The sequence below is a fragment of the Zalophus californianus genome, chromosome 13, assembly GCF_009762305.2.
Source record: "Zalophus californianus isolate mZalCal1 chromosome 13, mZalCal1.pri.v2, whole genome shotgun sequence".
Lineage (NCBI taxonomy): Eukaryota > Metazoa > Chordata > Mammalia > Carnivora > Otariidae > Zalophus > Zalophus californianus.
The window spans coordinates 83,867,078-83,888,955 of NC_045607.1; the positions used below are offsets into that span (position 1 = coordinate 83,867,078).

The following is a 21,878-nucleotide window of genomic DNA, read 5'->3' on the forward strand; positions in this document are numbered from 1 at the left end:
GTACGGGCAAAACCGTTCTGCATCCATACGACCATTCGGCTTTTCACGAAATTACACTTCATTATAAAATAAACTTGGTGTTAGATGATTTTGCTCAACTGTAGGCTACTGTCCGTGTCCTGAGCACTTTCAGGCAGGCTAGGCTAAGCCATGATGTTCAGTAGACTGGGTGTCCTCAATGCACTTTCCATTTAGGATATTTTCAACTTGAGATGGGTTTATTGGGACAGAACCCCATCATAAGCCAAGATCTGTATTTCTGTGGCCTAAGCCCAGTGTTACTTATTCCACACGTGTGTGTTTATGTCTGGGAGTGCGTGAGCTGGAAATGTATTTCTCTTTCCACTTAAACCCAAGGACTTAATTTTATGATGGAAACTACACAATAATGCACACATGGGGTCAAAGATTGCAAAGCTTTTTCATAATTAAAATTACGTAAAGCATGAACACAGAGAAAGAAAGGAAAACAAATCAAAAGCAGTCTGTTTCCTAACTAACCAAGAAGCCCTGTCTGAGGCTGGACCGCAGGTTCAACCACAACTGAGGTTGTGGGGGGAGGCCTGATACCCCAGGAGGACCCTAAAAGTGGAGCCCTCCAACGTGGGCTTCCCAGAGCCATGTGCAGAGGGCATCAAAGTTGAGATACTGCATTTCTGAGGTCTCCTTTCTAGGCTTGTTTCCAAGCCTTATATATATATATATATTCCCCCTCCCCCAAACTTTTTGCCTGAGAAACACACCCATCCACACCCTTAACCTGTTTATTTTTTGAAATTTTAATCTTTTTTATTGAAGGACAGTTGACACACGATGTTACATTAGTTTCAGGTGTAAAACCTAGGGATTTGACTTGTCTCTATGTTATGCTATGCTCACGGCAAGTGTAGTCACCATCTGTCTCCATAAAACGCTATTACATACCACTGACTGTATTCTCCCTCCTGTACCTTCTGTTCCCACGCCTTACTCAGTCCGTAACTGGAAGCCTGTGTCTTCTACTCCCCTTCACTCATTTTGCCCCCCTCCCCTCTGGCAACCATCAGTTTGCTCTCTGTATTTATGAGTCTATTTCTGCTTTTTGTTTAGATTGCATACAAGTGAAATCACGTATTTGTCTTTGTCGGACTTCACTTAGCACAGTACCCTTTAGCTCCATCAATATTGTGGCAAATGGCGGGGCGCCTGGGTGGCTCAGTTGGTTAAGTGACTGCCTTCGGCTCAGGTCATGATCCTAGAGTCCCGGGATCGAGTCCCGCATCGGGCTCCCCGCTCAGCAGGGAGTCTGCTTCTCCCTCTGACCCTCTTCCCTCTTGTGCTCTCTCTCATTCTCTCTCTCTCTCAAATAAATAAAATCTTTAAAAAAAATATTGTGGCAAATGGCAAGATCTCATTCTTTTTTTTTACGTCTGAGTAATCCATGGTGTATATGTATCCCGTTGTCTTTATCCATTCATCAGTCGATGGACATTTGGGCTGCTTCCGTATCCTGGGTACTGTAAATAATGCTGCAATAAATACAGGGGTGCATGTACTTTTTAGAATTAGTGTTTTTGTTTTCTTTGGATAAATACCCAGTAGTGGAATTACTGGATCATATGGTATTTCTATTATTAACTTTGTGAGAAACCCCCTTAGTGTTTTCCATAGTGGCTGTTACTGTTTACCTTCCCACCAGTAATGCACAAGCGTTCTTTTTCTCCAACACTTACTTCTTGACTTTTTGATTCTAGCCATTCTGACAAGTGTGAAGTGATCCCCTGCTGCGGTTTTGATTTGCATTTCCTTGATGAAGAGTCTGCTGGCATTGGTATGCCTTCTTTGGAAAAATGTCTATTCAGATTTTCTTATTTCTATTTTTTTAAAGATTTTATTTATATTTGAGAGAGAGAGAGAGAGAGAGAGAGAGAATGAGCGCACCAGAGGGAGCACGAGGGGAGGGGCCGAGGGAGAGGGAAAAACAGGCTCCCCGCCGAGCAGGGAGCCCGACACGGGGCTCCATCCCAGGACGCTGGGATCATGACCTGAGCCAAAGGCAGATGCTTAACGACTGAGCCACCCAGGCGCCCCCAGATTTTATTTTTAAATCAGACTGTGTGTGTATGGGTTGAATTGTATAAATTCTTTATTTTGGATACTACCTCTTATGGGATATATTGATTGCAAATATCTTCTCTTGTTCAGTGGGTTGCCTTTTTCATTTTGTTGATGGTTTGCTTTACTGTGGAGAAGCTTTTCATTTTGGTGTAGTCCCAGTAGTTAATTTTGGCGTTTGTTTCCCTTGCCTGAGGAGACCCACCTAGAAAAATGTTTCTATAGCTAATGTCAAAGAAATGACTGCCTTTGCTTTTTTTAAAGGGATTTAATGGTTTTACAATCTCACATTTTGGCTTTTAAGCCACTTGGAGTTTATTTTTTGTGTATGGCACGAGAAAGTGGTCCAGTTTCATTCTTTGGCTGTAGCTGGCGAGTTTTCCCAGCACTGCTGATCAAAGAGAGTATCTTTCCCCATTGTATATTCTTGCCTTCTCTGTCATAGATTAACGGACCATCGGTGTGTGGTTTTACTTACGGGCTCTTTCCCACTGATCTGTGCACCTACTTTTGTGGCAATACCATACTGTGTTCGCTACTATAGCTTTGCAGTAGATCCTAAAATCTGGGATTGTGATACCTCCAGTCTTCTTCTTCCTTAAGACTGTTTTGGGTATTTCAGGGTCTTTTGCACTTCCATACAAATTTTAGTATTATTGTCCTAGCGCTGTGAAAAATACTGTTGGTGTTTTGATAGGGATTGAACTGAACTTGTACATTGCTTTGGGTAGTATGAACATTTTAACAATTCTTCTAATCCATGAGCATGAACTATATTTTCATTTGTGTCATCTTTTTCTTATCAATGTTATGTAGTTTGCAGAGTACGGGCCCCTTTTACCTCCTTAAACTTATTCCTAGGTATTTTATTACTTGTGGTGCGATTGTAAATGGAGTTACTTTTTTTTTTTTTAAAGATTTTATTTGAGACAGAATGAGAGAGAGCACATGAGGCGGGGGAGGTCAGAGGGAGAAGCAGACTCCCTGCTGAGCAGGGAGCCCGATGCGGGACTCGATCCCGGGACTCCAGGATCATGACCTGAGCCGAAGACAGTTGCTTAACCAACTGAGCCACCCAGGCGCCCTGGAGTTACTTTCTTAATTTCTCTTTGTGCTACTTGGTTATTAGTGTCTAGAAACTCAACTGATTTCTGTGTATTTTGTGTCCTGTAACTTCAGTGACATCACTTATTCTAATAGTTTTTTGGTGGAGTCTTTAGGGTTTTCTATGTATAGTATCATCTGCAAATAGTGCCAGTTTTATTTCTTACCAATTTTGATGCCTTTTATTTCTTGTCTGACTATGTGGCTACAACCTCCAGGCTTGGTTTGTTCTTTTTTCTAGTTACTCTAAGTGTAAGGTTAGGTTTGGTTTTTTTTTTTTTTTTTGAGATACTTTCTCTTGGGAAAGGTATCAGTATACATTTTCCTCTTAGAAATGCTTTAGTTGTGTCCCAAAATGCTTTAGTTGTTGTTTTTAGTTTCTTTTGTCTCCATGTATTTTTTTTTTCAATTTCCTTTTTCATTTCTTTGTTGACCCATTGGCTATTTAGTAGCATGGTGTTTAGCCTCCAAGTGTTTGTGTTTTTTCCAATTTTCTTCTTTTTGACTGATAACTAGTTTCATTTCATTGTGGTTGGAGAATATGCATGATATGATTTCAGTCTTTTTAAATTTATTGAAACTTGTTTTGTGGCCTAACGTGTGATATGTCCTGGAGAATATTCCACGTGCATTTGAAAAGAATGTATTCAGTTGGTTTTGCATGGAATGTTCCATATATATTCAGGTCCATCTGGTCGTGTGTGTGTGTGTGTGTGTGTGTGTGTGTGTGTGTGTGTGTGTGTGTGTGTGTGTGTTTTAAGATTTTATTTATTTATTTGAGAGAGCAAGCAGGGGGAGTGGCAAAGGGAGAGGGAGAAGCAGACTCCCCACTGAGCAGGGAGCCTGACATGGGGCTTGATATGCAGCTTGATCCCGGGACCCCAAGACCACGACTTGAGCTCAAATCAAGAGTCCGAAGGTTAACCGACTGAGCCACCCAGGGGCCCCTACAGTCTTTCTTTTAAAGTCTATTTTGTTTAAGTATTGCTATCCTGGCTTTTTTCTCCCACTTGCATCTGCATGGAACATAATTTTCTCCATCCCTTCACTTTTAGTCTATCTGTGTCTTTAGGTCTGAAGTGAGTGTCTTTTAGGCAGCATAGAAATAGGTCTTGATTTTTTATGCATTCTGCTGTCTCATGTTTTTTGATGAAACGTAAATCCTCTAAATGCTCCAAAGTAATTATTGATAGGTATGTACTACTGCCATTTTGTTAAGTGTCTAAAACTACATTTAAAAGACGTATTTAGTCAATAAAATTTTGTAAGAGCTGGAATGTGGTGGCCAGCCAGAGCTTCACAATTGTCGGATTGGCCAATACGAACAGCACTAAAAATGGCCACGAAGTCTCCATGTTCTGTGAGCCCTTGGGGTGATGTTCTTTTAAAATTCTATCTACCTTAGGTATAGGCCAAGGGCTCCATGGTTTTCCTGTATGGTGTCCAAATGTATCCTCATTTTGGTTTCAGAATGAAATTCTTTTTTAAAATATTTTATTTATTTGAGAGAGAGAGCTTGAGAGCCCACAGAGGGAGAGTGAGAGGGAGAAGCAGATTTCCTGCTGAGCAGACAGACTGATGCAGGGGCTCTATCCCAGGAGCCTGAGATCCCCAACAGACTGAACCACCCAGGTGCCCCTCAGATTGAAATTCTCATCCACTGTACACGTGAGGAAAGCATTGATTTTTTTTTTTCTTTCTGGGCTAACATAGGTAATAATCCCCTATTTCCTTTTTCTACACCAAGCCCCCATTTCCACCAGCAATTTCTGAATTCTGTTTACCTCAGCCCTGCTCTGTTTCCTGTTCTTAATCTCCTGGCTGACGTTCCTTCTATAGCCATGACAGCACAGTACCTAGTCCTGCCTCGCTGCACTCACTGTGGCCAAAACACACAGCATCACCACCTACATGTACATAAAGGCTTCACAATGCCTCATCCTGAGCTCAGCTCCTTGGCTGTGGTGTCCCCTCCGTCTCTCAATCGGGGTTCAACAGATTGACTTCTCAGAACTCCCTGAATTTCAAAAATAAAACAGCACCACTGGACTCTGGGAAGTTTTGAGTCCTTTTTCTTCTTTTAGCTGAGGCTCTATATTTGCATTTTACTGTATTCCTCCCTATCTCATGTTGGGGGTTACTTGAAGCACTAGAAGATAGATGGGAGGGGAGATTTCTCTTAGTTCAGTTGCTGCAGGAATATAAAAGCTCACCGTTTTCCTAGAGGTGAAATGATGGTTCAGACTCGTGCTCCAGAAATGAGGACATGGCGCACAAATAGGTCCAATCACACACTGCTGTGGCCTTTCATAGATGGAAGGAGCCTTAGAGAAGCTAGAGTCCAAGCTGCCTACCCTGACACTTAAAAAATTTTTTTAGGCTTGGAATCAGAGGAACCAGGAACTGTAGGTGTTGAACCAAGAACCCATGAGGCAGAATGTGAAATTTGGAATGTCCCTGAAGGGTATATCCAGTTTGGAGGAGAACCACTATGTTGTGCCCAATCTGGCAGAACGTGTGCTGAAATTTGAGCTCTTGGCAGCACAGGGAGTACCGGGCCTCGTGCCCACGATTAAATGGCCTATCAAAGAGTTCCATACCAAGCAGCAGAGAGATGACAGGTGTACTTGGAGATGTGTGGGGTGGGCTAGTTTCCAGATCATCTCAATGAAGTGCATATTGAAATAGGTAAACGAACCTTTTGGTGTTGCAGTGCATATCAAAGTTATGTTTAGACTATACTGTAGTCGGTTACGTGTGCAACAGGACTATGTCTAAAGAACAATGAACATGCTTTAATTAAAAAATCTGGTATTGCTAAGGAAGGGCTAACCATCATCTCGGCTTTCAGCAAAATGTAATCTCTTTGCTGGTGGGGGGGGTCTTGCCTTGATGTTGATGGTGGCTGACTGGTCAGGGTGCTGGTTGCTGAAGGCTGGGGAGACTGTGGCAATTTCTTAAAATAAGACAGCAATGAAGCTTGTGGCATTGACTGACTCTAGCTTTCATGAATCATTTCTCTGGAGGATGCGATGCTGTTGGGTAGCATTTTACCCACAGTAGAACTTCTTTCAAAACTGTGGTCAATCCTCTCAAACCCCGCTGATTGCTCTATCAACTAAGTTTGTGTAATAGTTGAAATTCTTTGCTGTCATTTCAACAATCTTCACAGTATCTTTGCCAGGAATAGATTCCATCTCAAGAAACCATTTTCTTTGTTTATCTACAAGAAACAACTCATCTGTTCAGGTTATATCATGGGATTGCAGCAATTCGGTCCCATCCCCAGGCTCTCCTGCTAGTTTTCTTGCTCTTCGCACCACATTTGCAGTTACGTCCTCCACTGAAGTCTTGAATCTCTTGAAGTCATCCATAAGGATCGGAATCAACTTCTTCCAAACTCCTATTCATGTTGCTATTTTGACCTCTTCCCATGAATCACGAATGTTCTTTATGACATCTAAGATAGTAAATCCTTTCCAGAACATTTTCAGTGTACTCTGCCCTGATCCATCAGAGGAATCACTATGTATGGCAGCTATGGCCTTAGGAAATGTATTTCTTAAGACTTGAAAGTCACAATGACTCCTTGCTCCATGGGCTCCGAATGGATGTTTTGTTAGCAGGCTCGAAAACAACAGTTTCACCGTACATCTCCATCAGAGCTGTTGGGTGACTGGGTGCATTGTCCACGAGCAGTAATATTTTGAAGGGAATACTGTTTTCTGAGCAGTCGGTCTCAACAGTGGGCTTGAAATACTCAGGAAACCATGTTGGAAACAGATGTGCTGTCACCTAGGCTTTGTTCCATCTATAGGAGCACCGGAGGAGGAGGATTTGCATAATTCTTAAGGGCCCTGGGATTTTCAGAATGGTAGAAGAGCACCAGCTTCAACTTCAAGTCACATTAGCCCCTACTAGCCCCTACCAAGAGGGGCAGGCTGTCCTTTGAAGCTTTCAGGGCAGGCTTTGAGTCCTCCAGCTATGTAAGTCCTAGATGGTATCTTCTTCAGATATAAGACTGTTGTGTCTGCATTGAAAATCTGTTGGTCAGTGTAGTCGCCTTCATTAATGATCTTGGCTAGATTCTCTGGATCACTGGCTGAAACTCCTACATCAGCCCCTGGTGCTTCTTTGCCTTGCACGTTCATGTCATGGACATGGCTTCCTTCCTTAAACCTCATGAACCAACCCCCTGCTAGCTGCAGACTTTTCTTCTGCAGCTTCCTTACCTCTCAGCCTTCACAGAATTGGAGAGAGTTAGGGCCTTGCTGGGGATTACACTTTGGCTTAAGGAATTGTTATGGCTGGTTTGGTCTTCTATCCAGGCCACTAGAACTGTCTTCCTATGAGCAATAAGGCCATTTCAGTCCCTTACCATTTCTGTATTCACTGGAGTAGGGCTTTCAATTTCGATCAAGAGCCTTTCCTTTGCATTCACATCCTGGCTAACTGTTGGGTGTTAAGAGGCCTAGCTTACGGTCCATCTCTACTTCCAAAATGCTTTCCTTGCTAAGCTTAATCACTTCTAGCTTTTGATTTAAAGTGAGAGACATGAGACTCTTCCTTTCTCTTGAACACTTAGAGGCTATTGTAGGGTTATTAACTGGCCTAATTTCAATATTGTCATGTGCCAGGGAATAGGAAAGCCTGAGGAGAGGGAAAGAGATGGGGAAACGGCCACGTGGTGGGGCAGTCAGAACACACATTTATTAAGTTGGCTGTCTTATGTAGGTGTGGTTTGTGGCTCCCCAAACTATTAGAGATCACTAAAACAAATATAATAATGAAAAAGTTTGAGATGTTGTAAAAATTACCAGACTGTGACACACAGACGCAAAGTAAGCGAACGCTGTTGGAAAAATGGCACCCAAAGACTTGCTCAACCCGGAGTTGCCACAAACCTTGAACTGGTGAAACATGCAGCAAAAAGAGGCGTGCCTATAGTGATGAGAAGAGACTCAGGAAAAAAGCTGGCACTCATTGTAGATGTCTCACGGGAATGAAGTTAAGATTACGGCCTTTCATTTTTTTAAACTATTAGTGCAGCAGTGATGTTTTACCACAGTTCCCCGCCTGATTAATTTGTTTTCCAAAAGCCCAAGAGAAGCCTGAAGGCATCAATGATGTGTATGGGCTGACAATTCCACAGTGGACTTTCCAGCACTCGAGGGGCTTCTGCTAATTGTAAGTCTGAGTGGTTATCTTGTCACCTGATACATCCTATAGTCCTGGAGCTACAACCGAATTCACTCTGACCCCTGCTTATGCTTCAGTTGGAAAATGTTGGGGGTGGGAATATAATCTTGGTTTCATTTGAAAAGGAGCACTGCCTTTGGATGAGACCACTGGGTTCTCTTCCACTTACACAGAAGGAAAGCAGAAAGGCCAGAGGGTAGGAACTAGAAGCTCTACCCCGATTGAGACTTTCTGTCCCAGCACTTCTACGGGTACCATTTTCTTTACAAAAAGACACTAGCCATAATGGGTTGAGTTGTATCTCTCTGAAATTGCTATGTTGAAGTACTAATCCCCAGGACCTCACAATGTGACCCTATTTGGAGGCAGGGTGTTTACAGAGATAATTAGGTTAAAATAAAGTCAGGAGGGTGAGCCCTAATCCAGTATGGTGGATGTCTTTACCAAAAGGGGAAATCTGGACACATACAGGGAAGTCCATGTGAAGACACAGGGAGAAGACCACTCTCTACAAGCCAAGGTGAGGGGCCTGGAACACCTCCTCCCCCCAAGGCCCTCAGAAGGAACCGACCCTGCCAACACCTTGACCTCTGGCTTCTGGCCTCCAGAGCTGTGAGACAATAAATTTCCATCGTCTAAGCCACCTAGTGGGTGGTACTTTGTTACCACAGCCCTAGGAAACTAATATAGCAGCCATTACTGGGATTTAGAAAGTGTTGTTGTTGTTGTTGTTGTTGTTGTTGTTGAAGTTAAAAATCTCTGATTTTTAAAATACTTAATCCTATTCCTTACTTGGGGTTACTTCAAAATACACAGCCACCCAGGAGTTGAGAGGCTGTAAGGATGACCTGTCAGAGATTTAAGGTGAAGAAAAGGATTTCTCCACCTTGTATTTGTTGATACTTCGTTAAGGTGGCTGCTCAAACAGTAAAAAGAGCATTTTCTCTGTTGAATTCCCAAACTGCTAAGGGGCCTTTCCGTGAGGCTTGAGTAGGATGCACCTTGACAGCGGAGGAGGGCATGCTCAGATTCTAGGGAAGACGGGCACCTGCATTTTGGCACCTGATCGTTAGCAATAGCCTCCGGTCCGACTGGAAAGGTGGCAGGGGTGCTGGGCCTGTCCCAGGGAGCTACCGTTGACACCTGCAGGGAGTGGCCCTGCCACACGTGCACGCACAGCACTGAGTCTGCAAGAAAGTCCACGGGGTGGAAACAGTCCAGGGACCGGCACACTTGCTCTTCATTCGGTTTCAATTCAAGGACTTCCGCCACTCCTGCTCCCCACGCGGCTAGAGGCGCCTTTCTGCCAGTAGGTGGCAGTAGGGGTCACCGAAAGCAGGAACACGGTCAAAATCTCTGTTCATACAAGGCTGTGGGGTAGCTTTGCCTGATGTTACAAGGAGAAGGGAGGAGAAGGCCACGTGAAGACACAGGCAGAGATTAGTGCTGCGAGGCTAAGAAGCCAAGGAACACACCAGCCACCAGAAGCTGGAAGAAGCCAGGAAGGCTCTCCTCCTAGCGCCTTCAGGTGGAGCCTGGCCCTGTTGACACCTTGATCCGGACTTGTGGTCTCCAACTGTGACACAAGACACTTGTGTTTAAGCCACCTAGACCCGGGGACTTTGTGTTTGGCCAGCCCTCGGAAACTAACACAGGTAGAGACAAAAGCAAGGGAAGCCAAGCCCTCGGATCTCCCCACCTGAGTCTTCCTCATCCCGTTCACAGCACTCAGGAAGGCCTTGTTTTTTTATGAAGTGTGTAATACTTACAACCTTCTCCCTTCTACCAGATTTTCCCATTCCTTTTCAGATCCCACAAGAGCGAAGAGCAGGGACGAAGACAGCCCTATCCACGGGTAGGATTTAAACTTGGTTTCCCTAAACTTCCCGTTTTGTTCCTAACGAGGTTCATGTTGAGTTTGCGAATTGTTTCCTGCAGGCTCAGTGCCTGGTGGCCTCTAAGGTCACGCCATGAGAGACTGTTGTTGCCCAAATGCTTTTTTCCCAAGAGTTGGAAAGGCTCAGGAGGCCAGTAAACATTGGCTCTTGATGACAAGGAAGAATACGGAAATGGGGAGCCAAGACAGAAGCGAGATTCTGGAGGGAGTGGGGGAGGAGGAGGGAAGTCAGTGCCAGGAGGCACAGGTGGAGAAATGATGACGCCCCCCCCCCCACCCCGAGTCAGGAGGCGCCTGAGGCAAGCTCACGTGCAGAGCTGACCTTGAAGAAGGCAGTCATCAAGGTGGCCTGTGAGGCCAGGAGTCACTGTAAAGCCAGGACCCGACAACAACAAAAAACCTACCCTAGCCCCGCAAGCTGTCACTCAATGGCTAATTCTGGGCGTAATTTAACTGAGAAGCCAGTAGGCCTGGCTAACTCCAATTCCCTTAGCTAATCTTACACAGTAGTTTAACATTGTTGGTTTTAAAAACAATCCTGTGGGTGACCTCTATCATAGACTGCTGGCTTGCCTCGTTAATTTGAAAGCTTGTGTTAGTATGGGAATCACTTGTGGGTGCCGTGGGGCCAGACAGTGGGATCCGTTTTTTTCCACTCATCCACATGTCTTAGAAATAATATTTGGTCAATGACTTAAGAGGGCCCAGCACTTCTGGAGATAAACAAAGGGTCCTATTTTGCTCTTCCTGAAATCTCTCCATTTCTTACCAATGTGGTCAATATGGTGGAAGGAAACCGCATTCTGGTTGAATGCCTTACAAGCCAAAGGCAGTGGTTTGCTTCTCTTCCTCCTTTGCTCTCACTAAAATCTACCACAACCCAAGCAGCGTCTTTGGCAGATGGGGATTCTAGCTCTCTGCTGAGAAGCAATAGAATTGCCCGTTTCAAATCAACACCCCTCGCAGCATCCAATGTGGCTCAAACACGAGTGATTAAAGGACCTGAAACTCTGCATAAAAGTCTTTAAGCTCAATGCCAGTGGAGTCCAATCCACAAATGCACTTTCTCCTGCCAAAAAGTTCCAGTGGGTTTTCTAAGACCCCCGTGACCTAATTTAAAGTGTTTTCCTTCTTTTTCTCAGGCTTTTCTCATACATAATGCTATGATAAGCTGTTAATTCAATCATTTTCACTTCTCTGCCACCCTTCGTCCTGTGATCAAAGAGTATTATTAGCCACCCTAAAGACCCATTAAATAATCAAGCTGTCCACCAGCTGCACATCAGAGCATTAATCTCCATGCAGGCATGGCTAAGAAATGGCTTAACTGTTTCTTCTCCTTTGCCCACAGCTATTTTTGGACCTCAAACAGCTGTCTTGCAGAGACACCTATCTGGATGAAAGTACCTATTAGTGAGAGGATGTTAATAGGGAAAGTGTAAAAAAAAGAAAAGGGTATAACCTTGAGACTAAAGAGAAAGTCATTGTTTAATGGCAGCCGTCTCTCAAACTTCTGTGTTAGGAAAAAAGGGATTGCATTATCTCCCACTTATTGGCTCCCGGCTAGTCATCCCCATAACATTGCTCAGCTGCGTTTTGTTGGCGGTTGCTCTTCCCCTTCATACAAAATTGCATTCTACATCCCGCGGATGTTAACTACCTTAGGAACTGGAGTAACAGCAAGGTGCCAGCATCAGTGTTCAAAAGGTGGCATCTAGAACACTGCATGATTGCCCCTTCTCAAGCAACAGAGCCTGCTCCTCTCTGCTGAATCCTTTTAAATACCCTAATCTGTGCCATCAACTCAAAATTCAATGGAAAATGCATCTTTGGTCACCGGATAAAACGTCTTCAGAACCCCCCACTGCCTTGATTTGAATATTCGAAGATGAATCAGCCTGTCTCTAGAGTGAAGAGGAATGGCTTTTTTTTTTTAAATATGTTGTGTATTTATTTGACAGAGACAGTGAGCACAAGCAAGAGAAGTGGCAGGCAGAGAGAGAAGCAGACTCCCTACTGAGCAAGAAGCCCGATGCGGGGCTCGATCCCACGACCCTGAGATCATGACCTGAGCAGAAGGCAGACGCTTAATGGACTGAGCCACCCAGGCGCCCCTGAAGGATGATAACTAGGAACACGGAACCCGAACCCAGTGCTTTCTTTAGTAAGGGTAATGGAACAATTAGCTGCCTTTTAGGGTAAACTATGCTTTCGGTTTCCTGTCAAATTACAGCAGAAAACAGGATAGCCAACCTAATTGATATGTGCATCATGTGGGTGGATCCCTAAAAGGAAATATCGTATGTTATCTGGTGTGCATACATTATTTGGGTTTAAATCCTGTATATTTTTAAAGGGATATGGGCAGTATTCTATATTAGTATACAAACAGTAGCACTGGGGGAGTGGGTGAGACCTACTAGAGAAACCCTGTATCTTAAAGGAGAAGAAGCGTTACAAGAGAAACCAGACGACGTCTTGTTACAATTCTGAACACAATGTCCCCACAGAAGCCTCCAGCTGCCCTTCAAGAGAGGATGCCTTTGATGAAGAGGATTCTAATTAGGTCCACAGAAAGGCGAGACAAAGGTTCTCCTTTTTCCTACTTATCTTTTCCATTCACTCTTCCACAGTATAGAGGCAAATGAAAATAGTGAAGGGAGGGCAATGAGCTCCGTCCTTTCAGAACTGGAAGAGCAAGGAAAATTAAAAAAAAAAAAAAAAAATCCAGCATGAAAACACACCCTGGAATTACAAATTCATGGTGCAGAACTTTATAGATGTACTGCGCAAAAATTTAAGTTTAAATACCGTGAAGGTTTAGGATAGAGAGCGACGGGATGACACAGCAGAATTTGGGCAAGGAACTGTAGCTACTCTGGTCAAATCTTCTTTTAGTGTAACTCCATGGAATTTAGAGGAAGCCCCAGCAGGCCCCAGCTAGCAGAGGTCTTAGAGGTGATGGAATGATCCATTTTATAGATGAGAAAATGGAGGCCCTGAATAGGTGATCAATTCAAGGTCAGTGAATGATTAATGAGAGGCCGAGACAGCCACAGAACCCAGCTGCCTGCTTCTGTGGGATTAATTTATGCCCCGTTTGGTTCTGCGGCAGGGCAAGGGGCTAAGTGAAGGCCCTAGAACAAGTGGGTGAGAGACCATTGCTGGGGATCCATCAGGTCTCCGTTAAGGATATGAAGACGTCATCTGCCCGTTCATCGCCGGGGCCTCTCATGGGCACATAGTGTTGGTAAAGGACGTGCCCTATCACAACAGACAAACCTAAGAACAGACCTGAGAATCTACCCTCTTCTATTAAGCCAGATGCTAGGGATTTTAAAAGATCTAAAATAATGTCGCTCTTCTCAATTTGTTTTTGTCTGGAAAATAGTTATTTTGATAGAAATTTACTTAATAATTTTGAATGAATTAATGATTACATATTGAATAATTACTAAATTTTCTCATTTTTAATTTTTTAAGATATCGATAGATGGAATCCACATACACAGAAACTCTGGGATCCCCAAGACTTTTGAAGACGTTCTGGTATCAAAAGGTTTAAAGAACTGTTGGGATAGAACATCGAAAACTAGAACCTTGCACACACTGTTCTCGACATAACTCCCCCTTCCTCGATGGGTCCATCTCTCACCTTCCCAAGGAACAGGATTCCAACAACGTGGCTGGGGGACCCAGGCGCATCGCCAGTGCCAAAGCCATAGGGACGGGTGCTCACGGGGTTGGATCTGGGGCGGCGGGGGGGGGGGGGGGGGGAGGGCAGAGCATAGGGAGCGGGATTTGAATTTCCACCCCGCCCTTTACCAGCTCTGAGAACTAGCAGAAGGGAACCTCTGTGTCCTTACCTGTACGGAGACCAACCTAAGCCCTACCTGCCTGGAGCCTCTGGTCGGGGGAAAGCCCGGGGACACTGGCTGGAGGCACATGGTGGGCGCGCCGTGGCGCCTCATTACTGTTCAAAATCCCGTGCTCTCCAGGCAGCACCCAACTGTTCCCTTTACAGCATTCTTGAATGTTCACATTCCATACTGAAATGTAAAACGAGCCCATGTTTATTCACCCAAATTTGTCCCTATATTCTCTTTCCTCTGTGTTCCCTGCATGTTGCCTTGTGTGATTTTGGACCAATCATTTAACTTCTCGGAGTCTGATTTCTGTCTGGCAAAGGCAGCGTGATTCCTAATGCAGACAGCGCAGCTCAGTCATTAAGAGCGGGCCTGGGGCTCGGCTGGTTTGAATCCCAGCTCTGACCAGTTACTCCCTGCATCACCTGGGGCAAGTGGCTAATCGCCCTGGGCGTCCATTTCCTTTCTGTAAAATGGAGCTCCATCCGCTTCATTGCGGGTTGTGGGGATTAAACGGCTTAGGAGGAAGTATTTCGGACTGCCAGGCTTGTAGGAAACACGAAAAATGCGAAAGAGCTTATTGTGAGTAGCTACAAAACAAGATTAGGCTCGATCAGCTTTTCGCCAAGTTTGATGAGAATTTCTACTGCCTTGTTACCTTCTCTGCTGCTCGCCTCCTCTCGCCTCCCAGGCTTGTGAACCGCAACAGCCCTGTGCCAGGAAGGCTGGGCAGAGGACCATCCCCACTGCCTCCTTCAGTTCTAAACTCCCAGCTTCCTTCATTTCGAACTGGTGCTCAGAGTGCTTTCTGTCATCGACAGTGAAGACTGGGGCTTTTCCCTGTGACTTCCGGAGGCAAGCATTAACCCGTTCTGAAAAGTTTGGCTTCTCAGTGTCCAAGAAAGGCACAGAAGCATAGTAAAATGGGATGCTAATAAAAGGACAGATGCAGTTTTTTAATAAATGGATAGTACCAAGGAGGAATCGAAATGACTAATGACACAAGCTTTCCAGCAAAGTAGTAAGGGTAATACACAGGGTACCGGAGATCAGCAGGGCCATTTAACTACCCTGTGATCTTCTGTTCCTCTGGGGAGGATCACATGCCCCCGGGCGGTGCAAATCTGTTGTTTTAAAGATAAAAAGGAGCTTGAACTCTTAGCTCCTGAAGATCAGATTTCATCTGGTTTTTCAAATTTACCCTGGGACCAAAAAATTACTGTAATTTTTTTCCCTATTTAATTCCCTATCTTCTGGGTTGTGCAGAAGAACCAATTCTTCTGTAAGGACTTTAAAATGCACTATAACTTATTTTCAAAAAGTGGGGGCAGTGTGAGGAGAAGCGTTGCCCAGTGGAAAAAAAAATCCTGTTGGTGCTACAACCAGGACATTCAGAGGTTATAAAAAAAAAAAAATCCTTTGTCAATGGTTTTTGTAGGGTGAGGGCTTCTATTTTACATAAGGGGTCAAGGAAAGACTATCTGAGATGGTATTTGGGCTGAAACTGAAGGAAGTGAGGAAGCAAGCTTGGGACAGCTAAGAAAGTGTATTCAGGCAGTTAACAGAAAATCCAAAAGTCCTGAGGCAGAGACATGCTTGGTTATGGGAGGAATACCGAGGCCAGTGTGGCTGGAGTGGTATGGGTGAGGAAGACAGAGGCGGGGAAAGGACAGCAGAGAGGCAGCGTAGATCTAGACCATGCAGGGCTTTGAGGACTTTGGATCTTACTCCAGGAGAGGTGAGAAGATGCTGGAGGGCTCTGCAATCATGAGCAGCATTTTCGGTGACTGAGGCCGTGTAGAGTATACGTGAGGGAACAGAGGACTAGGTTGGGGCATAGGAGGGAGTGGTGGTGTGTGGTCAGAAGACACACCAAGTGGAGCTGGTTCCCGACGTGGAGCTTGCACACTCATGCTTGGCACAGCTTACAGGAATGGAAAACTTAAAATCAACACTTGGTGTCTTTCATGTGATTTTGTGCAGGTATGCAGGGAGGTGGAGAATGTGTGTGGGATGTACTTTACAGGGAAAACACCTTTTCCTCTTTCATAGTTTAGTCCAACCTACATCCTTCTAGACCTCATCTAATGATTCACTTAAATCACTGGACAACTTGGCAGCCACTCAAGGGCGTTCACGGACGTGATCACTCATGATCCTCCAAGCAGCCTGGTGAACTCAGCACGATTTCCCTCCTTTGGCAAACAAGGACACACAGAGAGGTGCCTGCCCAGGTCACGCCACTGGTTGGTGACAACTGAGGAAGAGAGCCCAGATTCTTTGGTGCTGACTGCAGGTTCTTCCCACAGCCCAGTTCTGGGCCTCTTAAGCTACCAGTTTACCAAGGCAGTAACCCAGAATTCAAGAAGACTCACACACAAGGCGGATACATTGGAGTCAAAGAAGACATTAACGTGGAGGAGCCCCATTTTGCCTCACAATTAGGGGATCTGATCTCTTATTACACAGAGTGATTTAGCGTCTTACCCTACATACTCTCTTCTGGAATGTTCTACATGAACTGTGTGAAAGCACGGCCTGTGAAAAGACACACCAGTGATGGACAGCCATGGTTTCTCTTAAAACCCCAGCCTGCCTGGCCTTACAGAACCCGTTCTTATGGAAGCTGTGGCCTGAGTTCATCTGCAAACCACAAGGGAAGGGAAAGAAACTGGAATTACTTACTAAATAGACATCAAGCACGGAGGCGTTATCATCCTGCATTTCCAGAGCGTTTGGCTCAGAAGTCAAGTAGATGGTCCCCTCTTCCAAGGTAAATGTTGAACTGGAAGGTAACCCTTTACTGGAAAAACGAAGAAGAATAATGAGCACGTGGCCTCCGGATGAAGATCCAGGGGAACCTCCCAAGTTGTGGCTAAAGACGTGGAGTTTGGGAAAGCTTTTTGGGATAAAAGATGATTTTGAGAGTTCAAAGGCAACATGGTCCTACCTGGAGATACGCTTGCTTGAGTTTAAGGAATTTGGTGGTACTAGCAGTGTGTTTGCTGTCTGCTTCCCTGCTAGGGACACCTATTTATATTCCTGAGAAGTGTTTTGTAGGTCCCTGGCCTTGTGAGGGTGGAGGGCTATCATCTTGAGGCACAATGGTCAGCTTTGACTTTGAGTAGTTGGTTCCTGCTGCTTAGGTTCTCCACTTAAGAGTACTCACTCTTTGCTGGTTTATAAAGATAACCTTGTGCACGATCAGTATTGGTTTCTTTGTACTATTCTCTTTTCCTTTTAAGCATGAAAGGTCCAATTATAACGGTGGTTGTCAAACTTAAATGTGCCCCAGAATCCCCTGGAGGGTTGGTAAAAACCCACTTTCCCAGGCCCTACACCCCCAAGTTTGATGCAGTTGATTGGACACAGAGCCCGATGGTTTGCGTTTTTAATAAGCTCCAAGGTGATGTTCCTGCTGCTCGGCCAAGGCACACTCTCTGAGTACCGAGGAATTACGAAGACACTGGGCACTGTATCACGTGTGAGGACAGCCTAGGTGTCCCTTTGGTAGACAGCAAACGCCACAAGAATGGTGGCCAATAGTCATACCAGAGAGTCCTTCATGAGGGGCAACCACCTTGTTTGGTCATGATACGAGAACCAGTGAAATTGGGAATTAATCTCGGGGCTCAGGAACGCACAAGTTTTTCCTCACTGAAAAAAAGTTACATTTTTAACCTCTGGCAGAGTTCCCTGGGAAGGCTGTGCAGGAACAGGACCTCCACCAACAGTGGTGGACGAGTGGCTGCCACAAGGGCGGGGAGAAGGGGCTGGCCCGCCAGCCCACTGGGGCCAAGCTGGTCGGGCCCAAGTGCGGGAGTGCGGAAGACGACCCGTTTCTCCCCTCGCCCACGACCAGGGCCTGCCACCCCTGCAGGGCCCAGCTCGGAGCTCACCCCATCGGAGAACTGGAGTCTGGGGCCAGCCTCTGAGCTTGTTGTTGGAATCCCCCCCCCCCCGCCCACCCCACTGCCCAGGAGACTGGTGAGGGCACAGTCATCCTCTGCCCTGCCCCAGGCTGGGAGCTTCTGAACACATGAACCCGTTCATGGAAGCTCTGTAAAATAGTCAGAAATCCTGACCCTTTTCAATATTTTTTTAAAAAAATGTCAGAAGAACTGCATGAATCTTAATCAGGTTCATTTGTATTTTTCCTGATCATAAAATACAATGAAAAAAGGGCAAAAAATACTAGACAAGTAGTAAGAAGCAAGGGTGAGAGAGTCTCCCGTGGGCCTCTCACCTGGTGATGTGGGAGAAGGTGGCAATGAAGGGGTTAAAGCCACCGTACTCTGCCTCGATGGGTTACCCAGTGCGGGACACAGAATTTGTTCTGACGGACTTGAAGGAGCAAGGTGAGCATGGCCTCTATCCGTGGAGCTGCTGACCTTATACCGTAAACTGTTATGGATTTCTTGGTTTAGTAATCGATCAGCTTTCAAGGGATGCTGCTTTGAGAAGCACTGGGTGGTAATCAGTATCGCTCAAGTTATTTTTTGCATCAAAAGTAATGCTGCAGCGATGGGCTTTAATTGGCTTTTGCTTTTCAACTGCTGCAATGTCACCCATGAAAGATGAATTACTTATCTACTTAAACCTCAGAGCTAGAAATAAGGTGGTCAGAAAATACACAAGTGTGGGATGACTTCTGATTTGTATTCCTGTTTTTTGGGGTTCATATTTTATTTTTATATAACTAAAAAAATCTCTAATGGCTTCTGGATTATTTTATGAACATATCATTTATTTGATGAAATTCAAAACTCAATTTTCAAGATTAAGGGTATAACCAAGAATATTCTGGAAGTGATTTTTAAGTAAACTCTACACCCAAAGTGGGGCTTGAACTCATGACCCCAAGATCAAGAGTTGCATACTCTACTGGTTGAGCCAGCCAGGCATCCCCGGAAGTGACTTTTTCTTAAAAAATATGTTAGTTTTTAATAGTACTACATGTAGTGTAAATACAGCTCAAAGTCTTCCTCATTTTTCAGCCGTCCTGTTGTGATCCAGAGTCATTCCCCTAGAAGTAAATCCATTATGTACATATTTTTCAATCTAATAGTTATCTTCTATTTTTGGTAACTATGGGTAAGCTACTAGCATGGTTTAGAAAAAAATGAGGGTAATTTTTGGGATTTACCGATTATTTTAGCTAAAAGTCACTGGTTACAGAAAACAAACACCAGATTCCCTCAGCATTCTATGGTCAAAGTTGATAAAAATCAGACTTTATTTGTACTGTTTTTCACATGTATTGGAATACTTTCTATCTCAACAGTATATTCTGAGCATCATTTGGGGGATGAAAATGAGGGTCATAGGGACTTATATCCAGGTTATATGAAGAATTCTTATAACAATGAAAGGGCAAATCACCGAACTAAAACATGACTAAACGATCTGAACAGACACTCCTGCAAAGAAGAAATACCAATGGCCAATAAGTGTATGAAAAGATGCTAAACATCATTCAGCATACGGGGAACGCAAGTAAAAATTACAGTGAGCTACCCCTTCAGCCCCCCCCCCCCCCGAGCTAGCTATCATACAGACAGGTGAGAACAAGAGCTGTAGAGGATGTGAAGAAACTGGGGCCATCCTACGCAGCTGATGAGACTGTAGAAAGGTGCAGCAGCTTTGGGAAACAGCCTGGTGGGTCCTTAAAACCATATAACCCAGCAATTCTACTCCTGGATGTAGAGCCAAGGAAAAGGAAAACATGTGCCCACCCCAAAACCTGTGCACGAATGCTCCCAGTCGCATTCTTCAGAATAGTCCCGAAGCGTTTAATAACCCACACGTCCACTAGCTGATGAACGGATAAGTAATTCCTACAATGGAATATTATTCGGCAGTAAGAAATAAAGAATTACGGATACATGCAACGTGGGTGAATCTTGAAATCGTTTATGCTCAATGAAAGAAGCTGGTCATAAAGAACCATGTATTGTATGATTTCACTTATGTGAAATGTACAGACGAGGCCAATCTTGAGAGACAGAAGGCAGATGAGTGGTTGCCAGGGGTCGGGGAGAGAGGGTGAGGACTAGGGAATGACCACTCTTGGGTGTGGAGTTTCTTTCTGGGCTACTGAAAACGTTCTAAAATTAGCTTCTAGTAATATACAACTTGGTGACTATACCAAAGCCACAAAACTGTATACTTTGGGTAAATTTTATAGTATGTGAAATATCTTACTGAAGTAAAAAGTTTCATGAGGCACCTAAGGGTCATGATTTTAAAATTGATGTCTCAGTGCATAGTACCAGAAATACCAGAAATTGGATAGACTAGTGGAGGTCACATAAATTTTAGAGCTGTTTTGAGTAGATTCCAGTCATTCAAAAAACATTTTCTTCTTCCTAATAGAGAAAAATAATTCCAGTTGACCTGGCAACATGAAAGAACTGGGCTCTGAGATTCCACGCTGTGGGGTGAAAAGACCATGCGCGCAGGTCTGTGGAAGCCCGGGGACCCGTCTGCACTGTCACAGGACTAGCTGGTGTGGCACAGGTACAGGGACCTTCCTCCAGGGCACCTGCTACTCTCTGGCCTCTTCTGCTTACATCATCTCTGCCTAGCACCCCCTTGGATTTGTCACCCCAGTATGTCTACTTCACAGATGAGGGATCTGAACAAGGCTGGGGGGCGTGGGAACTCGCCCGAGGTCACACTGCCGTTGAGGGGAGTTTAGGATCTGAACCCTGTTTTCCAATAAAGCCCCCTTTCTAGGGCCAGCTCTGCGGAAATTTTAGAAATCTGCCATTGTAGAAATCGAGGTAGCAAAGGCAGATGTGCCTAGGAACTCGAAAATAATCCTGGGATCCAACAAAAACAAAGGCAGTATATGGCGTTGGATGTGACCGCAGTGATCTTCGCTTGAGGAGAGGAAAGATGGCCAGGAAGGTCTGGGGAAAAGCAGGCAGAATATGCTTTACTGGGGGCGCCCGGGGGGCTCAGTCGTTCAGCATCTGCCTTCGGCTCAGGTCATGATCCCAGGGTCTTGGGATCGAGCCCCGCATCGGGCTCCCTGCTCGGCGGGAAGCCTGCTTCTCCCTCCCCCCTTCTCATGCTCTCTCTCATTCTCTCTGAAATAAAATCTTTTAAAAAATATGCTTTATAAATAAACATATTTTTCTTCCTTAAAAAGTTAAAAATAGAATTACTCTAAGATGCAGCAATCCCATTTCTGGGTATACAGCCCCAAAGAACTGAAAACAGAGTCAGATATTTACCCAAGGTTGTGGGCTAAACTGCGTGTCTCCACCTAGCCCCAGTTCATAGCCTGAAGTCCTAGCCCCCAGGACTTCACGATGTATCTGTAAAGATACGGTCTTAAAGAGGTAATTAAGGTTAAATGAGATCACTGGGGTAGGCTCTAATTCAGTATGACTGGTGCCCTTAAAAGAAGAAACGGGGGTGGTGAGGGGTGGGGTGGTGCCTGGGTGGCTCAGTCGGCGAAGCGTCTGACGCTTGGTTTCAGCTCAGGTCATGATCTCAGGGTCCTGAGATCGAGCCCCACATTGGGCTCTGTGCTCAGCGTGGAGTCTGCTTCTCCCTCTCCCTCTACTGCTCCCCCTGCTCTTTCATTCATAAACAAATAAAATATTTAAAAAAAAAGGCGTTTAGGACAGAGACATGAACAAAGACTGTGTGAAGACGGGAAAAGATACATAGCCATTGACCAGCCAAGGAGAGAGGCCTCAGAAGAA

General features: G+C 44.9%; 1 protein-coding gene across 9 annotated transcripts in view; it reads right to left on the reverse strand.

Moving 5' to 3' along the window:
- The window catches only part of PIP5K1B (phosphatidylinositol-4-phosphate 5-kinase type 1 beta), a 295,362-nt gene that overhangs the window by 5,077 nt on the left and 268,407 nt on the right, over positions 1 to 21,878 (reverse strand). For all 9 annotated transcript variants that reach the window (XM_027615116.1, XM_027615109.2, XM_027615110.2 and 6 more), the window contains one exon: positions 16,846 to 16,963. In XM_027615116.1, the coding sequence (XP_027470917.1) occupies positions 16,846 to 16,963 (118 nt within the window). The remainder of the gene's footprint in view (positions 1 to 16,845; positions 16,964 to 21,878) is intronic.